The sequence below is a fragment of the Anabrus simplex genome, chromosome 1 (genome assembly GCF_040414725.1).
Source record: "Anabrus simplex isolate iqAnaSimp1 chromosome 1, ASM4041472v1, whole genome shotgun sequence".
NCBI lineage: Eukaryota > Metazoa > Arthropoda > Insecta > Orthoptera > Tettigoniidae > Anabrus > Anabrus simplex.
This window is the reverse complement of record NC_090265.1, coordinates 1361873109-1361896601: the sequence shown is the minus strand read 5'-3', so window position 1 is coordinate 1361896601 and position 23493 is coordinate 1361873109. Positions and strand designations below refer to the sequence as shown.

The window sequence follows — 23493 nt, the reverse complement described above, 5'->3', positions numbered from 1 at the left end:
AGCTACATCTCTATGGCCCGTACAACTCATTTGGTTATCACAGTAATACAGTTGCATCTTCCCTTCGCAGAAGTTATTTCGATTATACTCACCGTAACAACACTAAATCAAAGCTACACTTCCTCATACGGTGGTGTGCCATTTTAGTGTTGGTAATATTATGATATTTTACTTTCACCGAAAGTGATATTCTTATCAGTGGGCAAGTCATGCTCATGCTTAGCCATATTTGAGGTGTGTGAAGGAAGACAACTGCTGACTAACTTTTGGCGCGCTCACCGATGAATTTCATTGGTTACGACAAGCAAAGAGTTACGTGGAAGATACTTCTGATTCCATTTTTGAACCAATATTGAAACTTTAAACGTCGTCTAGCTAAACACCGGCTGAACATTGTGCAATGGAAGATCGTGCTCGATTTAGACGTTGTCTAAGAGGCTTAAAACTAGTCATCGTTTCTGCAATCGGCTGATTATCATTCAGTTCTTTACTCATATATTACTATATATTCACAGTATTCACAATACTGTATAAGAAAACATAAAGGTCCAGTAACACTGCCATGAGGAATTCCCTTCTTAATGATTACGGGAACAGGTAATGCTTCACCTACTCTAATTCTTTGAGTTCTGTTTTTAGAAATATAGCCAGGCATTCAGTCACTCTTTTGTCTAGAACAGTTGTACTCAATTTTGCCAGTAGTCTCTCATGATGTACCCTATCAAACGCCTTAGATAGGTCAATTGTGATGCAGTCCATTTGACCTGAATCTAAGATATCTGCTATATCTTGCTGGAATCGTAGAAGTTGAGTGGAATAACCTTTCCCAAACCCGAACTGCCTTCTGTCAAACCAATTATTAATTTCGCAAACATATCTGATATAATCAAAAAGAATGCTTTCCCAAAGCTTTCATGCAAAACATGTCAAACTGACTGGCCTGTAATTTTTGGCTTTATATGTTTATCACCCTTTCCTTTATGCCCGGGCTATTATAGCAACTCTCCATTCGTTTAGTGTTATAGCTCCTCCATGCAATCAGTAATTAAATAAGTACTTCAGATATGGTACTATAACCCAACCCATTATCTTTAGTATATCCCCAGATATCTTATCAATTCCAGCTGCTTTTCTGGTTTTCTTCTTTTGTATCTTATTGTAATCTAGAATTATTTGAACGACCTTCATCATGCACACTCATGTAATGCTCAGGTCTCTTTCAGTTGCCTTCATACAATTTTTAATCAACATTCCATAATAATAAGCTATTATTTTGCCATACTGATATACACAATAATTGCTCAGTGAAAATGAAAATTCAGCCTGTTTCCAGTCATTCAACCGGGTCAGGAATGAAATGAATGATGCCCCTATCTAGCAGCGAGGATAGGAATTGTGTTGGCTGTCGCACTCCTATGGGCAATGATTAATGACTGACACATGAAATGAAATGATAGTGGAGAGTGTTGTTGGAATGAAAGATGACAGGGAAAACTGGAGTGTCCGGAGAAAAACCTGTCCAGCCTCTGCTTTGTCCAGCACAAATCTCACATGGAGTGACTGGGGTTTGAACCACGGAACCCAGCGGTGAGAGGCCAGCGCGCTGTAGCCTAAGCCACAGAGGCTCAGTTAACTCAATAATAATGGTGGCATCACAACAATAAAATTCTTGTCGGTACGATGCAATTTCACAAACTCTTTAGAGATAAGAATGGTACTGCAAGTCGATTCAACAACAAAGACAGACAGGCCGAGTGATGCAGACAGAGAGTGTTAGCAGAGGTGCTGCATTTCAGTCCTTTTCATATGGGCTCCTGGTGCTTAAACAACAATGTATATATTCACATGGTTAAATACAGGTATTGCAAATGATCGAATCTTGAATATTTCTTCTCCATATTGTTCTTGTAATTTGAACTTTCAACTTCTGTAAGGAATGTTACAATATTTCATATATTTCACATGTTAAATTTAAGAAATACATTTGATCCTCTTCTTAGTATGCCAAACGTTGTCAGTTTTCTCTTCTAGCTAGGATATACACAACAGGATTTGTTATTAGCGCTTATACACGGCGTCTATCATCCTACATAATGTTGATTAGATTTTGAAGTTCTTAAAATTCACTCATTCAAATATTCAGCATGTCATTAATTTGTCCATTACTTAACCCTTTGAATGCCGGCTGAAATTGCTTAGTACAGTGCTAAAAGTGCCAGGCCCAGTTTCCTAAATATGCCGAGGTTTGAATAAGTGTTCATAATTTTTTAACTACTGAAGTTAGTCACATGAATCCTTTTTTGGAAGGTGTTCAACATTCCATTCTCCCATTTAGCATTCCAAAACTTCAAATATAATTAATGACGAGTACCGTATGTGAAAAAATCTGTAACTTTTAAACTTTTTTCGATTTTTTTTTTTTTTTTTTTTTTCAGTTTGAGAGCCAAAAAATGGCACTAAATATGATGTTTCAGTCATATACTCAAATTGAAAAACAGAATAGTTAATAATTGGCAGAAATGCAACATTTCATCCATCTGTGTTCTTTTAGAATTGGCAAATAAATTAGCAAAGTACTACATTGCATTAAAAAACACTATGAAAAAAAGACGACTTACTTACTACAAGAAGAGAATGAAACAAACCACAATAACACTACTTAGGACCCTGTATTTCCATGAAAGGCGTTGTAAACTGAGGTGGATTATCCTCACCTACCTTTATTTCCTTCCAGTCATCAAGGTTTTTGTCATCACTATCGCTGATATGACCATTTACACCATTATCATTTTCCTTATATGATGTTCCTGAGTCACTGTTACGTTCACTATTATCAAACTCAGTTTCACTTTTTTCACCGTTCGAGAAAACTTCCCCTTCCTCCGAGGATTCACTTAAAACAGCGCTAATTTCTTGTTCTTCAAGCCAAGCACGTTTACTGCTGGATGCCGCCATGTTGTATGTCAGTCAGCTCTCACTCACTCCAAAGAAAATTTAATATTTCAAAGCAAAATAACTACCGACTCTTCCAAGTGGTCAAATGAGGAAGCTAGAGGACCCTGCTATTGAGAAAGCATGTTGGTGCCATCCAGCAATTATAGAAGGAACTATCTCAAGTTAAATGAAGTGTTGATTATATCAACACTGGCACTTCTCGCATAATTTCCAAGCGTTGATATAATAAACTTTGGCATTCAAGGAGTTAAATAAATATATTGTTAAAGATGCAAGTCATGGCTATGATATATACTATTCCCTTTGTGATTTTGCTCGTTTCCATTTCTTTAATTAAGTTAATCTATTTTCAGCCATGTTTGAGCCCTTATCTCAGAGGGTCATGGTATGTATATATTTATTTGTGGATGTATGTGTATAAAACTGAAACCCAAACAAGTGTACAGTAGAGGGTATACTCGCAAATAAGTTTCCACCTTATGAAATCTCAATATTGGGCCCGTGATGTAAGGGCAGCATGCTTGTCTCTTACCCAGAGACCCTGGATTCGATTCCTGGCTAGGTCAGGGTTTTTTACCTGGATCTGTGGACTGGTTCAAGGTCCATTCAGCTTACGTGATTACAATTGAGGAGCTAGATAACGGTGTGGTAGTGGTTCCAATCTAGAAAGCCAAGAATAAGATCTGAGAAGATTCATTGTGCTGACCACACGACACCTCGTAATCTGCAGGCTTTCATGCTGAGGAGTGGTTGCTTGGTAGGCCATGGCATTCGGGGCTGTTGTGCCATGTGTTTTGTTTATATAAACTTTGGCAGCATGTACATTACATTTTGATCATATGAACACGAGGCAAGCAACATCAAGAAAGAATGTCGCATGACTTAAGTGAGCTTTAGCCAGTTAATACTTTAAAATCTTTTAATTCCTTCCCAGTCTAATAGATATAAATATTGATTTTACACTTGTTTATAGTTATTCTTGTTGTGATAAGAAATATTAAAGAAGTCCTACTACATGCATGTCATATAAGTGCCTGTTCATTCCAGTTCTGATGAAGAAGGATCAGCAATGGCAGAGTTCTCAAGGAAGGATATGAATAATGAATCACCTGAATCAAAAAGGAAGAGGAAGAAAATGAAATCAAATAAAAAGGTAAATTTTAAAAAGAAGGGAGTAATGCAGTAGATCTTGATTATCTGGGATAATTTGGACCATGACTACCTCGGATAAGCAAAATCTTGGGTAAAATGATGGATACTGAAAAAATTTGTATTGGTTAGAATTCTTCATTCATTGGACTAAATAGAATTAACAAATCAGGTTAATATGAACTCTAGGCTTTTAACTCATTCCAATCTGCAGTGGCCATAATGACGTTCATGTTGCACTGCAAGCGTAGCCCGGAGTAAGGTTTGACAATTCACTAAAAATCGAGAATGAGCTATGCACACATTCTAGCAGCTACATTGTGTTTCTTCATGTAACAAGAGTATTTTAACAGATAGCAGTATTATCTAAGTTAGAGAATTTACAATACTTTTGACAAGTGTGCATTATAGTAGATGTCACTCATTGTGCACTAAAACATGACTTTGTGGCAAACAAGTGCTTGATGAAATTGATATTTTAGATATTTTATGTAATTGTAATCCCTCAATCTAGAAAAGAGAAAAAACAGAAAACTTTACTGATATGTAGACATTCTTACGTATTCACGCAGATATGAAATGCGTTGGAACATGGCAGTAGACTGTAAAACAAATTCCAATCAAAATGAAATGTAAGAAGTTGTTTTGACTTCATATTCGGATGTCAGTAATATTTCCTTTTGTGCATGCAATTATAATTACATACCTTCAATATTATCTTCGCTAACATCGCCTTCCGAGCCACTATCCTCGCATAAAAATATATACAGTAAATAAAACTTTATAAGAGCGCTCATTTTCATTATTTTTATTACTATTATTATTATTGAACAATTATTTTTTGTATTATTTTAATTATTGTTGTTTATGCGCATTTTACATGATCAGAATAGGGTAAATAGAATACACAGTTCAAAAAAATTAGGGGAACATGTGTTTGAACGTATGCCATACTCCACAAAACAATACCTCACACCCAGGTATATTACCAACTAAACCTTTATTCTTTACTGTTGAAGTATACAAAAGAACATCAATGGGTTCGCGTTCATTTTCAGAATTTTCCAGCCAGCTCATTCCTGGTTGCCAGCGTTTTGCCCCAGTGTGCTAAGTTGGGCTCATCAGTCGGTAAATAGCACACCTACCAAGACGCGCGGCTAGTGCATACCGATAACGGACCATTTATATTGGTATTATAAATTTACTCATTCGGGACAAATATTTCAGGTTCCCGATGGGGATCAACATCTATATCATCTGATGGCCAGGTAGGCATCAGTTTTTGGTAATGAGACAAAGTCTTTCATAGTGGATTGGCACTGCCGGTGGCTCCAAGTAGCCTACTTAGTGGTATTATGAATTTACTCATTCATTTTCAGAACACAAACGGAAATGTCCAAATAGGGGCGAAAACAAAGTGATAGCAGTCCTCTAGGGTGGGTATTTATCACAGTTGAAGAGCTTCAGTATGGTGTATGTCCTCCATGAGCATTTATCACAGCTTGGCACCTACGTGGCATGCTCCGTATAAGTCACCGGAGGTCAAATTGTGGTATCAGGTCCCATTCTTCAAAGAGAGCCTGTTCGAGGTCTTGGAGAGTCTATGTTGGAACAGGACACCCACGAACACTTCTGTCAGGCCTATCCCACACATGCTCGATGGGATTAAGGTTGGGACTCACTGCTGACCATTCCATCTCTTGAATGTCCAGTTCTCGCAAAGACAGCTTTGGTGATGCGGGCTACATGAGCCCTGGCATTGTCGTGCATGAGTAGGAATTCAGGGCCAACACCGTATGCTATAACCAACACATGCTGTAGCAGTATCTGCTCGATGTACCCCGCAGTGGTAAGATTACCACGGATAATGACAAGATCCGTACGGCCATCTCTACTGATGCCACCACACACCATCACAGAACCTTGTCCGAATTAGTCACCTTCCTGGACAACATTTGGCATGTACTGCTCACCACGGCATCTTCATACACGTTGACGTCCATCATGCTGTGTCAGGGGAAATCTGGACTCATCTGTGAACAACCCAGGTCTCCATTGGCAAAGTTGCCAGTTGACGTGGGTACAGGCAAACAGAAGGTGAGCTGCGCGATGTTGCTGTGTTAAACGGGGCACTCAAACAGGACGTCTGGGCCGTAAGGACACTTCTTTTAACCTGTTCCTTAACTGTCTTTTTTTTTCTTGCTAGTTGCTTTACGTCGCACCGACACAGATAGGTCTTATGGCGATGACGGGATAAGAAAGGACTAGGAGTTGGAAGGAAGCGGCCGTGGCCTTAATTAAGGTACAGCCCCAGCATTTGCCTGGTGTGAAAATGGGAAACCACGGAAAACCATTTTTAGGGCTGCCGACAGTGGCTTTCGAACCCACTATCTCCCGGATGCAAGCTCCCAACCGCGTGCCCCTAACTGCATGGCCAACTTGCCCGGTCCTTAACTGTCTGGTCAGACACCATGTCCAGTGACCCTCCTAAGGTCTTGTTGCAGTTCTCTGCGCTCTTCAGCCTTAGCACTCATTTTCTCTGCTGCTGACTATTGTGCTCCAGTGTGGATTAATAGCCCTTATACAAATTATATTGACCCACAATTGAATACCAACATGCGTCTTATATTTGGCACTGTGAGATCAACTCCAGTTCACTGGCTCTCACTGTTGTCTGGAATAATGCCACCTGACTTATGAAGATCCAGTGCTCTTGTTCGAGAGTACAACAGGATCTGCAAGAATCCTCTGCTACCTGTTCTAAATGACATACCAGCTCTTAGTCTCCAAAGACTGAAATCACAACATCCACCCCTTTGTGATGCTGCTCTGAAGACGTCCACCAACTTCAATGCTTTGGAGGAGTGGAAAGGCCGCTGGAATAATTCTCCTGACTTGCCCCTGCATAACATCTTCAGAGGGAAAAAAATTGCAAATGGATTATACCATCTCCAGAATGTGACTGTGGAGCCCCTCGCCAGACTATTCCCTACATTGTAAGCGAGTGTCAACTTCGGGCTTATCCAGGTAGATTGGAAGACTTCCTGCTACAGTGGATTGAAAAGTTGGACATTCATATATAGCAGATAACATTAATGCCTGAAGTGAATCAGTTTTTTGTTATTGTGTATATATTGTATATTATGTATATAATTTCCTTACCATACGCTAATAATAAGTTGCTGAACGACGCCACATTGCACAGATGGTCAGATATCGGTCATCTTGTGGAGTTGTCATGCGTCCACGATCTTGTCCAAACCCTCCTTGTGAACTGGGCTGTCTCACTGTAGCGATTCCACAAGCAATGAATAACTGACAGAGAGACATTGAGAACCACAGTAACACTACGAAAATTCCATCCTTCCTGGATCAAAGTGCCAGCCTTTGCGACTTGAACCTCGTTAAGATGTCTCATGGGATGTGCTGGTTTACGTACAACGTGCTCAAATGACCGCAGTAGTCTGTGTACCTCACAACGACACACGGACACACTGCTATTCACTTTGTTTTGAGGGGTCACCTGACAGTTTAATGTATGGCTACGCCTACGGATGGAGTATAACTTCGATTTGACATATCCTGAGTAGCTAAGGTCTCAAGGTATGCTGTACGACCATTGGAACCCCATCTACCAAATTAACGTTTACATACCAGACGTTGTCCTAACTTTTTTGTACTGTGTAGTATTTTAGAAAACTATTTAGTAGACAGTCAGAATTTTAAAATTTGCAAAACATGGTATAATATATAAACAATTTTAAAATCTCAAGTGCTAGCTGATTTGAAACAAACATTTTTTCAGTACTTGATGTTTAAACAAGCACAACGAAAATAGAATCATGCAAATATCTACTGTAGGTACAGAGATATACATTTGTTAAAGCCTTGAAAATGGCCAGTCCAGAACCTATTTTAGGGATATTCAGGCTCAGAATGGAATGAGTTTAAAGAACAACAAAAATGCAGTACTGTACTGTGCACTGAAAGCTTACATTTTCTTTAAAAAGTCTGTAACAGTCTTTTATTTGGTTTCGCTTCATTGCTTTTTTGACGCCATGTTGCACACACAATGTCGGCTGATGATTTACTGTCTTGCTCTTCTGCGTAGAGCAGTTGCCTTTCTGATTACATTCAAACCATCATTACAACTGATTTTGCTTATCTTCTAGTGGTGATACCACGACGTCTTTTCTGTTTTCCTCATTTGACTGACAGCTGACAGTGATTATAGTACTGACAAAACAAGCTGCGAAACAGCAATTGGATAATGCTCAGTGATAAGTGACTCGAGCCACAAAATAGTGGAGTCATTGCGTTTTAGGTTCTGGCTAATACCATTCACGACCTTTCTTTTTTTTTGATTGGGCTCAGATAACATGGAACCTTGGTTAGTCAAGAGTTGGAAGATCCAAGACTCTACTGTATTGATACAACAGTTTTGATAACTTAAGCTTGAACATGAAAAGAAAGGCAATGAATACATTTCAGATTTTAACCATATTCATTTACAATTAAATAAACTCAAAAATTGATCTGAAGTAGTTCATAGAGTTTAGTTGTTCATGTATAACATTATGCTTAAGATTAAGGTAATATAAATTAATTGCAGTTCTGTTTCAGTAAGCCTGAAGGAATAGATTTGAACATCTGAAAATTAGAGTGAGTCCCTGAAGTTGATGGTTATTCATTGATATAATAATAATAATAATAATAACAAAATTGTTTCTTTCTCAAGTAAAATAGTGTTAGCACATTGACAACGGGCCCTGAATGGAGGCTGCTACCCCATATAGACCGGATAGTTCAGCCTCCAGGAAAGAAATTACACTGCTGCACTCAAACTACTGCAACTCAAAAATTATTCAAGATATCGACCTCAAACTTGGAACATGTACTCACTACATTGCTCAGTAGTCTGTACGGTGTAATACCTTTAAAGGCAATACCGTTTGTGGCTCCATTTAATAATCTTTCTAAGCACTGTGTAGTATGAATGCCCTGTTTGTGCCTTTCATGTACTTATTGTATTCAAGTATACAAGGATTTCTCTTTACGGTTACTTTCCATTTAGTGTTAGCCGTTAGAAATATCTAACTCTCTGTCACTTGGTACCTATTATAACCAGTCTGTACATTTGACTAACATGCTCTCTCTCTCCTATTCATTAATTTATCTAATTTAATCTAACATTTATTCAGGTTAACTTCATGGACATCGCAATGAATTGCGAATTTATACCAGCCACAAAATAAGAATTAACCATATCTTCATGTGCCGTCCTGACAATCTCCAATAGCATTTCAGCATGTTTTTAACAAGCCCTACGAGAACATTTCATTTTATTTACATTGGTCAATGTGGAAACACCATCTAGCAGTTCTGTGTCAGCTGGTGGTTATTTACAGTGGCATCCAGTGGCTTGCATACTGGTAACACCACTCAAGTAGATTTGGTGATTGATGATCTGTCTACAGAATCAACATTTACCAGTTCCCATTTTGCAATTGAAATTGAAATGATTAGCAGTGATGGAACTAACAATTCTATGAATATCAATACAAGAAAGAGTCTGGATGATGAGCATACTCCAGATGCTAAGAATTTAGAACCTAATTTATTTTTCAGATTTTACACTTAGTTCATCCCAGATTTTAATGTTAATTAGTTTTCATATCAGTTGTTTGTTTTTACATTTGTTTAGTTATTAGATGTATTACATTAAGGCTGAAGATGGCCAGCCAAGGCCGAAACTAGTCCCTAGTTTTGTAATGTAATTCAATAATATTGCATATATAATATTGGAAAAGGTGATCCATGCAACTTCAATTTAATAATTATTATTCTGTACATAATTAATCACAATTATCGGTAGCCGTCGGCAACTGAATACGCCACACCATGTTGACATCCGCACCAGAGGTCCAGGGAATAGCTCTACATATCCAACATTATTTTGTTAAATACATGGAGGTTTAAAGGAAGAAAGATGCAGCGATAATTTATATTCCATGACTACACCGTTTGGAACTCCTAATCTCGCCCACAATTTCATCAATAATCAAGGAAGTACGAGGTGCCTAAAAGGGAGAATTCTCGTAGCCCAGCACCTACTGTCGGCTGTCACCTATCGTCAGCTGAGAAACTACGAGAATTCTCAGGGTTCATCACCCATGTGGCACATCAGACAATGATCTGCATATAAATGTTGAAATACTGCGTTATCACATAGGGCACGTTGCTATGGGTGCGCCACTTGTACAATGATTCTCGGTGCGTATGAACACCTGTGTATATACAGTAAAACCTTGTTAATTCGAAGTCGTTGGGACGTAAAAATCGGACTTCGAGTTACGTGATTTTGAATTAACCGCCAACACGTAATTCAGAAATGCCAACCCTTGCGGCATCACAAAATATTCTAAGACCAGTTACTGCATGCAATTAACCTTGATTCACAGTTTAAACCTCTCAAATGCCATGGAAAAAACTATTTCCAAAATGTAACCAACAAGGTGCATTTACAGTATTCAAATAATGTACCTGGATAACTCACTGGCAAACATAACCTCACGCAATGAAATCAAAGGAAAAAAAACATGATTCAAAGACGAGAAGAAATCTATATTGGCTCCCCTGTGCAAGTGCTTTATTCATTGGATTACTGTTCTGTATGCATTTTAGATGCCTTGTACTTGCACGGAAAGTACCCAGTGCCCTTAAAACATTGCGGCTTATCAAACTTTCCTGTGACGAAGGGAGGAAGTCTCTCGTTTCCGTGTTAATAGCAACACAGTACAGTGACCCCCATCCTTGTACGATTTCCTGGCTGCCACTTCTCTCCTTTAAAACCATAAGTCTGTTTGGCCTCTGCATATAAAAAAATAAAATAAACAATGCAGCTTCATCGGCACTGACAATATTGTTCGGTACATACTAATTGATTGAATTCGCCAACTGTTGGCATCGCCATTGTTCGCGGATTTTACTTCTCAGCACACTGCCTGCTACGTGATATTGTGGCATTCCTTAAAACACAGAATACAAAATAATTACGATTCCACACAGATTTAGCAGATATGAAGCACACTGTAGACACACAGAAATGTGTGAAAGTGTGGAAAGCTACCCCTTCACGTTCTGGAAGACTCATTCTTTCAATACATGGAGAAATTTTGAATTTAAATTACTCTGTAAAATACTATTTTTTTCAAACTGTAAAATCAATTTTGAATTAAAAGTCTGAATTTTGGTAATGGGACAGACATTGTTCTTCGAATTACGAATAATCCGTATTTCGAATTCAACATTTAAATAACAGGCAAAACCGTACCTCACGTTTCCAGGAACAAGAGCTACTTCGAATTAGACGAGATTTTGAATTAACCGATTTTGAATTATTGATGTTCTACTGTACGAAGTTTCCATAGCTACAAAGACCGTAAGACCATGCAATTAAAAAATGATGTCGACACTAATATCTACGATCCCTCGACTCCATGTCATGATTGAAAGTAGTTAAAATTATAGCCAACAGATAGCACAACAAGCTACAAACTATGCCCTGCATAACAACAGAGATCTCTGGGCCCGTCAACCGCTGGCCGCAGTACTACGGAGATCTCCGGCGCCGGTCGTTAGTGTGTTTTCTCTTTCAGATAGGTAATAAATTTATTAATTAAAATTAGTTTTGGCAGATTGAAGAACTTAACAGTTCTTCTTTCATTTTGGCTGACTATGGACCATGTTAATTCGAATTCAGCTTCATCTGTTTCTGGGCTTCAGTCCTCTTCCAATACTCCTTTATCCTTTCACTCTGCATCCATGGCGCTTGAAACCTCTTCGTGGCCTTGTAATCATCCCTGTTGCTGATTTCTGTTCCTTGTATTCCCATTTCTTTCAGATCCTTCTTCACCTCCAGGTACCAGCGCATTATAGTTTTCCTGATCTCAGAAAATCTTATTATCTGATTGGTCACTCTTCCTGGGTATTTATTTAGCGTATGGCCCATACAATCAAGTTGAGTTCAGATATAAATTATATACATATTTACATAACAAGAAAACAATGAACAAGAAAAGGCTCCCTACAACAACTGAATGTCAAGATCACTGATCCACTGTATTGCTTCTGGAGTTGCCATCAGGAAATCCACTTTGCTGCCTGTGTATGCCCGCGTTTCACACTCTCTGACAATATGATGTATGGTTTGTTGTGCAGCTCCACAGTCACACGCGGGTGTCGGCAACTTGTTCCATTTAAACAGCCTGTCTCTGCATCTGTCATGGCCTGTTCTTATTCTGTTCAGAACAGACGATGTTTTACGTGGTAGTTGGAATCCACTTGGAAGTTTGGCATTCAAGAACATACTGTGCAGGTGAGTCTCCGTTGCTGCTTCCCACCGTCTTTTCCACTCTGTAGTTGGGTTGTAGCTTCTAGCAACCATGCCTAAGGCGTTACGTAAAGTTGGATGGCGTGAACATAATCTGTTTTGGTTGATAGTTCGTAGATCTTCATGTACAGGTAGATCGGGGTTCCGTTAGATTTTATTGAATTCCTTGATAAGAGCGGTGAATCTGCGTAAATCAGATGGGATTATTCCAGATAGAAGCGGAAGCCAATGAGTTGGTGTAGATCGAATTGTGCCAGTTATTATGCGCATAGTGGAATTCAGTTCAGTATCAATGAGTTTTGTGTGATGACTGTTCATCCATACTGGAGCACAGTACTCAGCACTTGAATATACCAAGCCTAAAGCTGAAGACCGTAAAACGCTTGCCGAAGAACCCCAGGTAGTTCCACAAAGCTTATGAATGATGTTGTTACGTGTTCATTCTGTAGATAAGTCCAAAGAACATGACTCTCCTCTTCTGGATGGTATCTGAGATCTTTTCCATCTTGAGATATAATTCTTGGTGTCCTTTCTTTCTGTATGATCCATACTCTGTTCTTTGGGGTCTCAGTATCTTCCTCAGAATCTTTCTCTCCACTAGTTCCAACTTCTTGACCAGTCCTGTTTTTATCAGGTTCAAACATTCAGCAGCATATAAAGCCTCCAGGCAGATCACTGTCTGGTAGTGTCTGAGTTTTGCATTGATCGAGATATTCTTCTTGTTGAAGGTGTTCATAGTTGGTTTATTTCCCAAGTTCATCTTGTTGATTCTCTATAATAGTGACAGGCTATTGTCTATCCACTCTCCCAGATATTTGAATTTGTCCACTTTCTGAATCCTTTCTCCATCCATCGGGGTGCTGTTTTGATGTTGGTCATGTATTGTCTTCTCAAAGAAGATCCATAGGCCTGTCTCACCTGCTTCTTCCTGGAGTTGGGCAATTTGGTTCCATGCCTCCTCTGTTGACTCTTGACAGAACCACATTGTCGCCCGTAAAGGCTAAACAGTCAACTCCAATTCCTTTGTTCTTGCATCCCATTCATATACTGCCTATTCGTTGCATTTTGTGGCACCACTCTCTAATCACTGTGTCAAGAACACAGTTGAACAGAAGGGGAGATAGTCCATCTCCCTGTCTGACCCCTGTTTGAATCTCAGAAGATTCTGATAGGATCTCTTTGAAATTGACCTTGGATGTTGTGCCAGTCACTGGCTGTTTGATGAGTTCTCTTGTTTTCCTATCTAGACCCATTTCTTCTAGGATATGAGTTATTGTTTCCCTTTCTGTGGAATTGTAGACCTTTTTGAAGTCCACAGATGTGAGCACGAATTTCTTGTTTCTTTGTTTCTGGTATGCAGTGATCAATTTTAGGTTCAGGATCTGTTCCGCACATGACCTGCCCTTTCTAAAACCTCCTTGATACTCGCCAATTTATGGGTCCAGTTGTTTTTCTGCTCTATGTAGCAGTGCCTTTGAAAAAATCTTATATGTCTTTGGTAGTGGTGATATTCCCATGTAATTGTTAACATCTGTCATGTCTCCTTTCTTGTGAAGTGCGTACATCAACGCTGATGTCCATCCATCTGGCAGCTTCTCCTCTTTCCAATTCATGCTCAGGATTCTTGTCAGTTCAACGATCGCTCTATCATCGGCGTATTTCCAAAGTTTCACAGTAATCCCATCTTCTCCAGGAGCTTTATTGCTCTTCACAGTCTTGATGATGCTCCTGACTTATTCCACAGTTGGAGGTTCCAAGTCTGGATTTGGTTCTTTGTGATGGTAGTCAAATTTTCTTGGATGGTGGTTCACAATTAAGGAGTTTTACAAAATGGTCTGGTAGGATCTAACTGTTCTCCACATCACTGTGGGCTACTTTTTCTGTCTCTGACTTAACCCTCAAAACAGTTGTATCTACGTTTCATCTCCACAATAGACATGCAGATTTTAAGCCAACCATCACACTCAGAGGATGGATTCTCCAATACTGCAGCACACCCAAATACCTAGAAGTAACATTAGACATATCACTGATATACAAGACCCACATTTCAAATCTTGCTGCCAAGATTAAAACATGGATTAACACACTCCAGAAACTAACAGGCACCTCTTGGAGAGCTAATTCTTCCATTCTGCAATCCACTGGTCTGGCTCTTTGTTATTCTTTGTTATTCCATTGATGAATACTGCTCCTCAACCTGGTTAAACAGTACAATTGCCAAAATAATAGATACCCATCTAAATCAAACAATGCGCTTTATTACTGGTTGTATTCGTCCTATCAACACACTCTGGCTACCTGTCTTAACTGCCATTGCTAAGGAGATCAGAATTGCTACTGAAGACACGGAAGAAAATTATAAGAAATCGGTGGTTACCAATCAATGCAGATACATTAAGAAATACATGAAAGAAACTGAAATCTCAGCAACCATCATGGCACAGCAGACAACCTTCTTTGGAGATTTTTCAATATCTCTGATGCCTGGAAATGTCAATAGAGAGAATGTTCTTTGTCTTACCATGAAATTGTTCAAAACCCATGTGTTTAGGCAGCTGGGTTCCACCGTCCCAGACATCAGTGGAGAATTCTCAATGGAATAAGGAAGGACTAATCAAGGCAGATGTGGTGGTATGCTACTAAATGGGTATGACAGACTTCACCAAAGTGCAACTGTGGTGAGTGTTTACAGACAGTTCAACATTACATTTGAGTGCCCACTTTGAGCTTTTGAGGGCTCTTTGACAGACCTTCATCTTGCATTCAATGAAGCCGTCCAGTGGATTTCTAATCTGGACTTGCATTTGTAATCTCTCTTTTATTATGTAAGTTACATAACTTGTATATAAGTTTGCATTATCATATGCTAAGTAAATAAATAGTCAGAAACAACATTGATTTCATTTTGATTAGGTTCAGAAACAACGTGACCTTGGTCTTAACCTACCCAGGGACAGATGTACCAGAAACTTATTAAAAGAAGGAAATCCAGTTTCGCTCTAGATGTCCTAAAGGACATGACAGAACAGGAAGAAATATGTGAAACAATGGAGGAGGTACCAGCAGGTACCACAGGAAGGATTCTAGATACAGTATTAAGGAGAAATGGGCCAGTGTTAAAAGTGCGATCAAAATGACATGTAGAAAATATCTGGAGGAGGAGAAGAAGAAGAATTGATGACAGTGACATTCTGCTGTTGATGGACCAGAGAAGATCATTCAAGAATAACAACAAGAAAATCCGACAGGTTTTATAAGAGAAGTTGCACAAGGGCTAAATGAAAAGACTGTAAGAAACACAAGAGATGAAAAGTGCACAGTCGTGAAGAATGAATGTGTATATCAGCACACATTAAAATTATTTAATCCACATCCGGTTTTTATTAACTTAACCATTGTGATTTGTTTTGTTTTGATTTGGGAGGCGAGATAATCTAATGGGAGTCGGCAAGTGGAAGTACAGAATTTCATATATAGCAATTGACAGAGCCATAGAGTGAGGAGTACAGTAGAAATCCACTATAGCGAGTACGGCATATAACGAGAACCCCGTTATAAAGACAGTTTTTTCAAAATTCCTGTATTAAGCTGTGTATTATCCTTTGGTTACAGTGAGAGCCCTATCACTGACGCATCCGTTATTACGAGCGGTTAAGTATGTGCGATTTTTTGTTTCTGATATTTATGCATCTCAGTGATTATGTTGCATGCGATCGATCACCTTCGGTATAGTTTCCTTGCTATGTCTAGTGAGGTGTCTCATCGACATTCGAAGGCAGTGTCGGAGTCGATTAGTAATACCCGTTGACTGCTGTTCTGTAAAGAAAATTTGAAATGAAAGAGAACATGTTTTCGTAATAAATGCGTAAATAACGTGTCCGATAACAGTTGTTAACTCGTTAAAAATAAATGCTGAGTAAACAGTCGCTTTATTTTAATGCTAAATACTATTATTATTGTAAACGCGCACAAGCCATGCAGAATACCGTTACATTATATTTACATTACTTTTCTTTGCTATAAGCTACGATGGATTTCTGTCTATTCCTGCATTTTACAATATGGTATCTATCACAAAATTCCAAGCACAACTCACACACACATTCGTCATTTGGTTCGTGAAATAATTTGTTATACCAATATAAATGATCCATTATTGGACATTATAAATTTTTCAGCCAACTCATTCCTGGTTGCCAGCGTTTCGCCCCCGTGTGCTAGGTTGGGCTTATCAGTTGGTACCTACTACACCTACCAAGACGCATGGTGAGTGCATACCGTGGAGGCCACTGCGTAGGCTACTTGAAGCCACTGGCAGTGCCAATGCACTATGGTATTATAAATTTACTCATTCGGGGCAAATATTTAAGATTCCCTATGGGAATCAACATCTATATCAATAATTTGTTGCCGCATACCTTGTGGTGAAAACCATGGATCGCCAATCTCGTCATTACGTGTCGCATATCATGATTAGCTTCCATCCAGGTCCTGTCTTGCATAGCAGATGTTGCATAGCAGTCCGGTATGTTATTTTTCTTCTCATGCAGATCTTGTATAAGATGTTTGAAGCTGGTACTAGCTGGAAGTATGAGCTCGCATCTCAGATCCTCTATTAAGAAGGTCTCCCTGGTAAGCTCACACACTAGCCTCGATCTTGCATTCTGCGGGACTCCTAAAATTCTCTTCAGGTATCTAGCCTTTACTCGCTCCAATTTTCCAGCTGTTTGTATGTGAGGTATTCTCCCACTAATTCTAGGCCATAAGTCAGAACAGGTAGTATCTTTAACCTAAACAGGTCCATAATTGTACTAATCGATAGTTGTGTGATGTTTCCGATTTCATTCATAGCTCTAGTGGCCGCCACTGCTCTAGGTATATGTAATCTGAAACTCTTCCCTGTTGTTTGGATTGTGATACTTAGATATATAATACCAGTATAAATGGTCCGTTATTGGACATCATAAATTTTCCAGCTAACTCATTCCTGGTTGCCAGCGTTTCGCCCTCGTGTGCTAGGCTGGGCTCATCAGTTGGTACCTAGCACACCTACCAAGACGCTGACTAGTGCATACCGAGGAGGCCACTGTGTAGGCTAATTGTAGCCACCGGCAGTGCCAATGCACTATGAGAGACTTTGTCTCATTATCAAAGATTGATGCCTGCTTGGCCATCAGATGATACAGATGTGGATTCCCATAGGGGATCTGAAATATTTGTTCTGAATGAGTAAATTTATAATACCAATATAAATGGTCCATTATTGGACATTATAAATTGATATTTGACATAGCTAGGTTTGGCGCTTAAAATGCACGCGCCTTCGGCGTAAACTCATTGTCCAACTACGTGGGCTGCCCTAGGTCAGTGCCATTTCTTCCTCTCTCTGGCAGCAAATCACCACCTCTATCAACATTATTTTCACTCCCTATCACTTCACTGATATCCTCAATATCAATACACTCACTGTCGAAATTCACATCAGACTCAATCTCCTCTAAAATGTAAGATTTCCTCCGGACGCACTTTACGTTCGTACGCGGCAGCCATGATTCAGACACGATGTTTACAAAAAGAAAAACGTTTTCCTGCAGAACTACTCATGGAAATAATATAAACTACTTAGTTTAAAGTGTGACTAATAGATGGAAAAAGCGTATGACACACAGTCATAAGGCATATTGAGTATATTCGACCGTAGCACTGGCGGTGTAAGTCCGGCTCGAGTATACTCGATCGCAGGACTGGCGGAACATTTCAGGCAGCTCGAGTATACTTGATCGCAGCAGTGAAAAGGTTAAGAAAGCTTGCGATACACCTCAAGATATGGCAGAGGGCATCATTGATTTCATAGGTTCAATTATATTTTCTCGCATCTGGTTAAATTTTGGTAAGGCTATTCCCACATAAACTTATAGCGAGAATGTTATCACTTCTCTACCGGTGCTTGAAGTACGTTTTCATCATACATATAGTATGGTTAAGTTAGGATAGGTGACGCTGTTTGAATAAGAGAACTGAAACATTTGCCACAAAATGCGATCGATCATCTTAGATACAGTCTTGTTTTCTTGCTATGTGCACTTATGAGCTCTCTCGTCAACATTCGAAGGCGATGTTGGAGTCAATTAGTAATACCCGTCTATTGCTGTTCTTTGAAGAAAATTTGAAATGAAAGAGGTAACGTGTTTTTGTAATAAATGTGTAAATAACGTGGCTGTTAGCAGTTGTTAACTCATTAAAAATAAACGCTGAAGTAAATGATTGCTTCATTTTAATGAAATCAAGCAACAATGTGATACGCCTCAAGAGTACATCACTGACTTCAGAGGATAGTTTATATTTTCTCGCATGGTTTTCCGTGGTTTCCCATTTTCACACCAGGCAAATGCTGGGGTTGTACCTTAACACGTTCCGTGCGGTTCGGGTCACCATGTGCCCCGAAACATGTTACTCTTATCCGTCAGTGGGAACTTCCCAGAATTGCGAAGTAAGTAACTACGTCCTAGTTATGAATTTCCGTTAACTAATGGCAACATAGTGTTCCAATTGAAGCAAAGGATCGAGGCATATTGCTAGTTTTGATCGGCCCACCGGTGACCCGAAGGAAGTTTTTTTCATCTTCCATTCATATCGCTTCGGGTCACCCTGAGTCCCGATTGTTGTCTGACCTATATTTTTACGCGGGAATCGCTTAGCGCGGTTACGGTGAATGAAGCCTAGAGTGTTGCTGCCCGCAGATCGTAGACTGTTGTTTAAGGAGTACCACCCTTCTGATATCTGCTTTCTACATTGCTCTTAGGAAAGCCAATAGAGGTTATTGGAGTTATTGGAATAGTTATTGACATATTTACTATCTTCCGTATATAATATTTACAAGCAATTTCACGTCCTTTTTTAGGTATGGAGCTTTCACATTCTGACACACCGGCGGCACGGAAAAGAAAGAGGGTTAGGACAGCACTGGGGTGGGCCTATATTACGTTCCGTGCGGTTCGTGTCACCATGTGCCCCGAAACATGTTACTCTTATCCATCGGTGCGAACTTCCCAGAATTGCGAAGTAAGTAACTACGTCCTAGTTACGAATTTCTGTTAACTAATGGCAAGATAGTGTTCCAATTGAAGTAAAGGATCGAGGCATACTGCTAGTTTTGATCGGCCCACCGGTGACCCAATTATTTCCGGGGTCATTTCTGTTTCGCGCAATTGTTGAATCGGAACACTGTCGCACAGGTAAATACGCTGGAATGTCTCCTCAACAATAACGCACACAACAAGTGCCCTTGCATTGTTTAGGATTTCATACTAGGGAGTAAACAAAGTCAAATTCGTCAGGTCACCGGTGACCCGAACCGATAATAACTAAAGGCAGCATCGGGTCACCGGTGGGCCGATACGACGTAACATTAAGTCATCGGAATTCACTGCCGCAGGGAACGTGTTAATTAAGGCCACGGTCGCTTCCTTCCAACTCCTAGGCCTTTCCTATCCCATCGTCGCCATAAGACCTATCTGTGTCGGTGCGACGTAAAGCCCGCAGCAAAAAAAAAAAATAATATTTTCTCGCGCCTAGTAAAATTCCAGAAGGGCTATTCCCATGTAAATTTTTAGTGAGGAGGTTATCATTTCTCTATATATGCTTGAAATATGTTTACGAGATACATATACCGTTACTATAATTTCTTCAGAATGAAATTAAACATACACTTTCACGTAGTAGCGGATTTCGAAAAATAAAAACAAGTAAGCCGTAGTATGGATATCATCCGCGAAAACTCAAGTTTTGAACAAACTGATTGCCATTTCATACCAATTTTAATGTGTATAGGGGTTTTCCCAAATTTTACAAAAAATATGATATAATGACAATTCGCTATAGCGAGTAAATATTTCACTGTTATGAATTCTTGCTATAATGGACTTCTACTGTATATGTTAATCAAGTTCCAACAGGCAAGTGGAGTTATAGGATATGGTTTCTGGTCTCGATGGACAAATAGGTGTTCAACTGGCTTGCATGTTTCCCCAATGGAATCAACAGAGGTCAGGGATAACTTTATTTACTGAAGTGAAAAGCTAGCTTACCAACAAGAGGTGGGTCGAGGACAGGTGATCTTAGAGGGAAGAAGCCGCAATATTTTAGTGTAAATGTAAACTTTGAGTTGGACAATTTTTGTTGTTTTGTTGTTTGAGTAAATAGACGAAGCTCATATTTTAAAAGAATTGTATGTAGAAGATTGTAATTTAGAGGTTATTGATTGACATTTATTTTATTCTAGAGGGTTTAGAATAAATGTTTTACATGTTGTAAGAGGATGTGTCATGAGATTGATTGGTGTTAATATGAGGTAATAGGTAGCTCCAAGAAATATTTGGTGGTTTTGGAGCTGCTGAGGAAGAGAACATAAAATGTTCTCGAAATATGTACGGTGTTTAATGACGAAATAAATAATTAATTAAGAATTTTAAAGTATTGACAGGGCTGATTAGACCTATAAAAGAGATTTTCATTAGTAAACATCCATATCTAGTTTTCAGAATCCTGGTACCAACACAATATATGAATTTTAATATTTTACCTTTTAATGATCGTCTGATGATGGAACTAAGGTTCTGAAAACCAGTTATGGATGAAGTAATTTTAATGTGTGCAGGTATATGCTGTTTTTAATTTCAATAAATGTATCAAGCCATCTGCACTGTTTACAGTGGCTTTAATCTTTTTATGATGGTTAGTGAAGAATGAGGTCAGTAGGGCTGCTAAAGAAACGTTATAAGGAAATGCAAGATCAAGAAAGAATCAGTGGATAATCCAGTAGTTACTCTACCTGATTGACGAATAGCAAAAGTACAAGAATGCAAAAAAAAAAAAAAAAAAAAAAAAAAGTGTGGAGGGCAGAAAAAACAGACGTGATAAAAGAATGAATTAAATAGAAATTGCAGGACTGCTAAGGAAGAATGGCTGAAGGAGGAGAGCAAGAATGTTGAGGGTTGTATGGTTATGGGAAAGGTAGACGCTGCAAATATAAATTTACTGTCTTACTAATAAAAAGTCCTTATGCAGTTGTTTAACATTTGTATAGTTATACAGTGAATAAACCCTGTATACGCGTTGTATATTTTTCTTACTAATAAACGTGGTATATGCATTGTATTACTATACAGCATGTATACACTCGTTCCAAGTCGTAGGAATCTCTTCCTGCAGTTCACTGACGTATTTTGCACGTTCACTGCCTTTATGATCGCTTCTGCTTGTTATCTACAAGCAAAATTTTCCGGAAAGTCGCGCAGGAGCACGGCATATCGAAAAGGCAAGGGCAACACAAAGTGAGACAGCTGGAAATTGGCTTATATTGATATCAACATTTCTTCAGCTTGCTTGTGTAATGAACGCCACGAAAGAAATTGAAAAGCTTAAATTCTTACTTTTCAGGAGCAAGGAAAAACTGTTGTGTAGCTAAAAGAAAGGTTAGATCAAAAAAGTTTCTATTTGGCATTTATGCATTATATATCTGCGCATTCAACTACAAAGTATGGAAATCATATAACGTACGGTTTTCAAGTTATACCATTTTTTATGTCAAGGAATATGTACCTTTTTATACTCAAATTTGTGCTTGCTGATGATGATGCTTGTTGTTTTAAGGGGCCTAACATCGAAGGTCATCGGCCCATACTCAAATTTGAGAAAGATCTTTGTAGAGGCAGATAATGTATAATAAACCTGTAATTTCAAAAGTCTATTAAGCAGTAACACATTATTACACAAAAATTCGCCCAACCATAATTTCTTTTATAGTTATTAATTGTCATTCCGTCTCTTTAAAAGTGTTTTACTTTACGAAGATGTCTAGCCTCCATAACCCCTAAATGGTGTATGTGTCCTATGTTTAAAATATTGTGAAGATCATCAACGTTATCGTCCATTCTTTCAATGTTGAATGGATAAGTCGAATATTTCACCACGATTATATTACTGCAGACAGTAAATACCAAGAAAATAAACTGCTTATTTGTTTATTTTTCCACTACTCGCTGCTATACAACGCTTATACAAGGGTCCTGGTCTGTGTAAGCAATTCAATGAATAACTATAACAGATGTATACACAGGAGGTTTATACATGGTTTATTAGTAACAAATTTCACATAAATGTTGTATAAAACTTGTAGCCTATAAAAGTTATACACCATTTATTAGTAAGACGGTTAAAGTAAACCTTTGGAGAAAGGAAAACCAGAGGATGAATATTAACGCATTGAAGACCGGCCGCGGAGATCTCCATATTACTGCAGCCATCGATTGTGGATGGGCCCTGGAAATCTCTGTTTTTGCATACTGACTTTGTTTGAGCTTGTTGTGCTGTCTGTTAGCTAGAGTTTGAACTATTTGCCATCATGTCATGGGGTAATGGGATCATTGATGTTAGTGCCGATATGTATATATATTCCCCCCCCCACTTTTACAATCATTGTAACCATGAACATAGCCTATATAGATGGGTGATCTTACGCGCGTACAGAAAATTGTCACGATGGCGTGCCCATGTCAACACGCCTTGTGTGATGACAAAATATTGCAAGATTTATACGCAGATTCATTATCTGATGTGCCAAGTGACATAGAGAGTGAAAATAGTGCTAATGACAGGGGTAGTGGCAGTGATTTTGTGCTGTTGATATCGACTGATCGTTGGAAACGTCCACTTTGTTTACTGGGAGTGGGTACATGCTGTCGCTTCACAAAAGACAATCCAGCTATACAATTAGAGCCATTCGAAGGTCAGCCAGGACTCGAATCCCTGAAGACACTAAAGTGGATTAACATTTCAGTAATTCAAACAAAACATTTTTGACGATCATTATTTCGATATGACAGGTTAAAGTTTGAACTGAGATCACAAAACTTTGACTTTGGTCGGTGTTTAAATTTATTGATGTTTCGTTCTATGACCGAATTATTGTAACCATCGAATTTGGCAATGGAGCG

At 38.9% G+C, this 23493-nt stretch overlaps 1 protein-coding gene across 2 annotated transcripts in view; it reads left to right on the top strand.

Moving 5' to 3' along the window:
• LOC136858344 (NKAP family protein CG6066) overlaps positions 1–23493 on the top strand; it is a 132631-nt gene that overhangs the window by 25037 nt on the left and 84101 nt on the right. For both annotated transcript variants that reach the window (XM_067137814.2, XM_067137815.2), the window contains exon 2: positions 4003–4108. In XM_067137814.2, coding sequence (XP_066993915.1) covers positions 4003–4108 — 106 coding nt within the window. The remainder of the gene's footprint in view (positions 1–4002; positions 4109–23493) is intronic.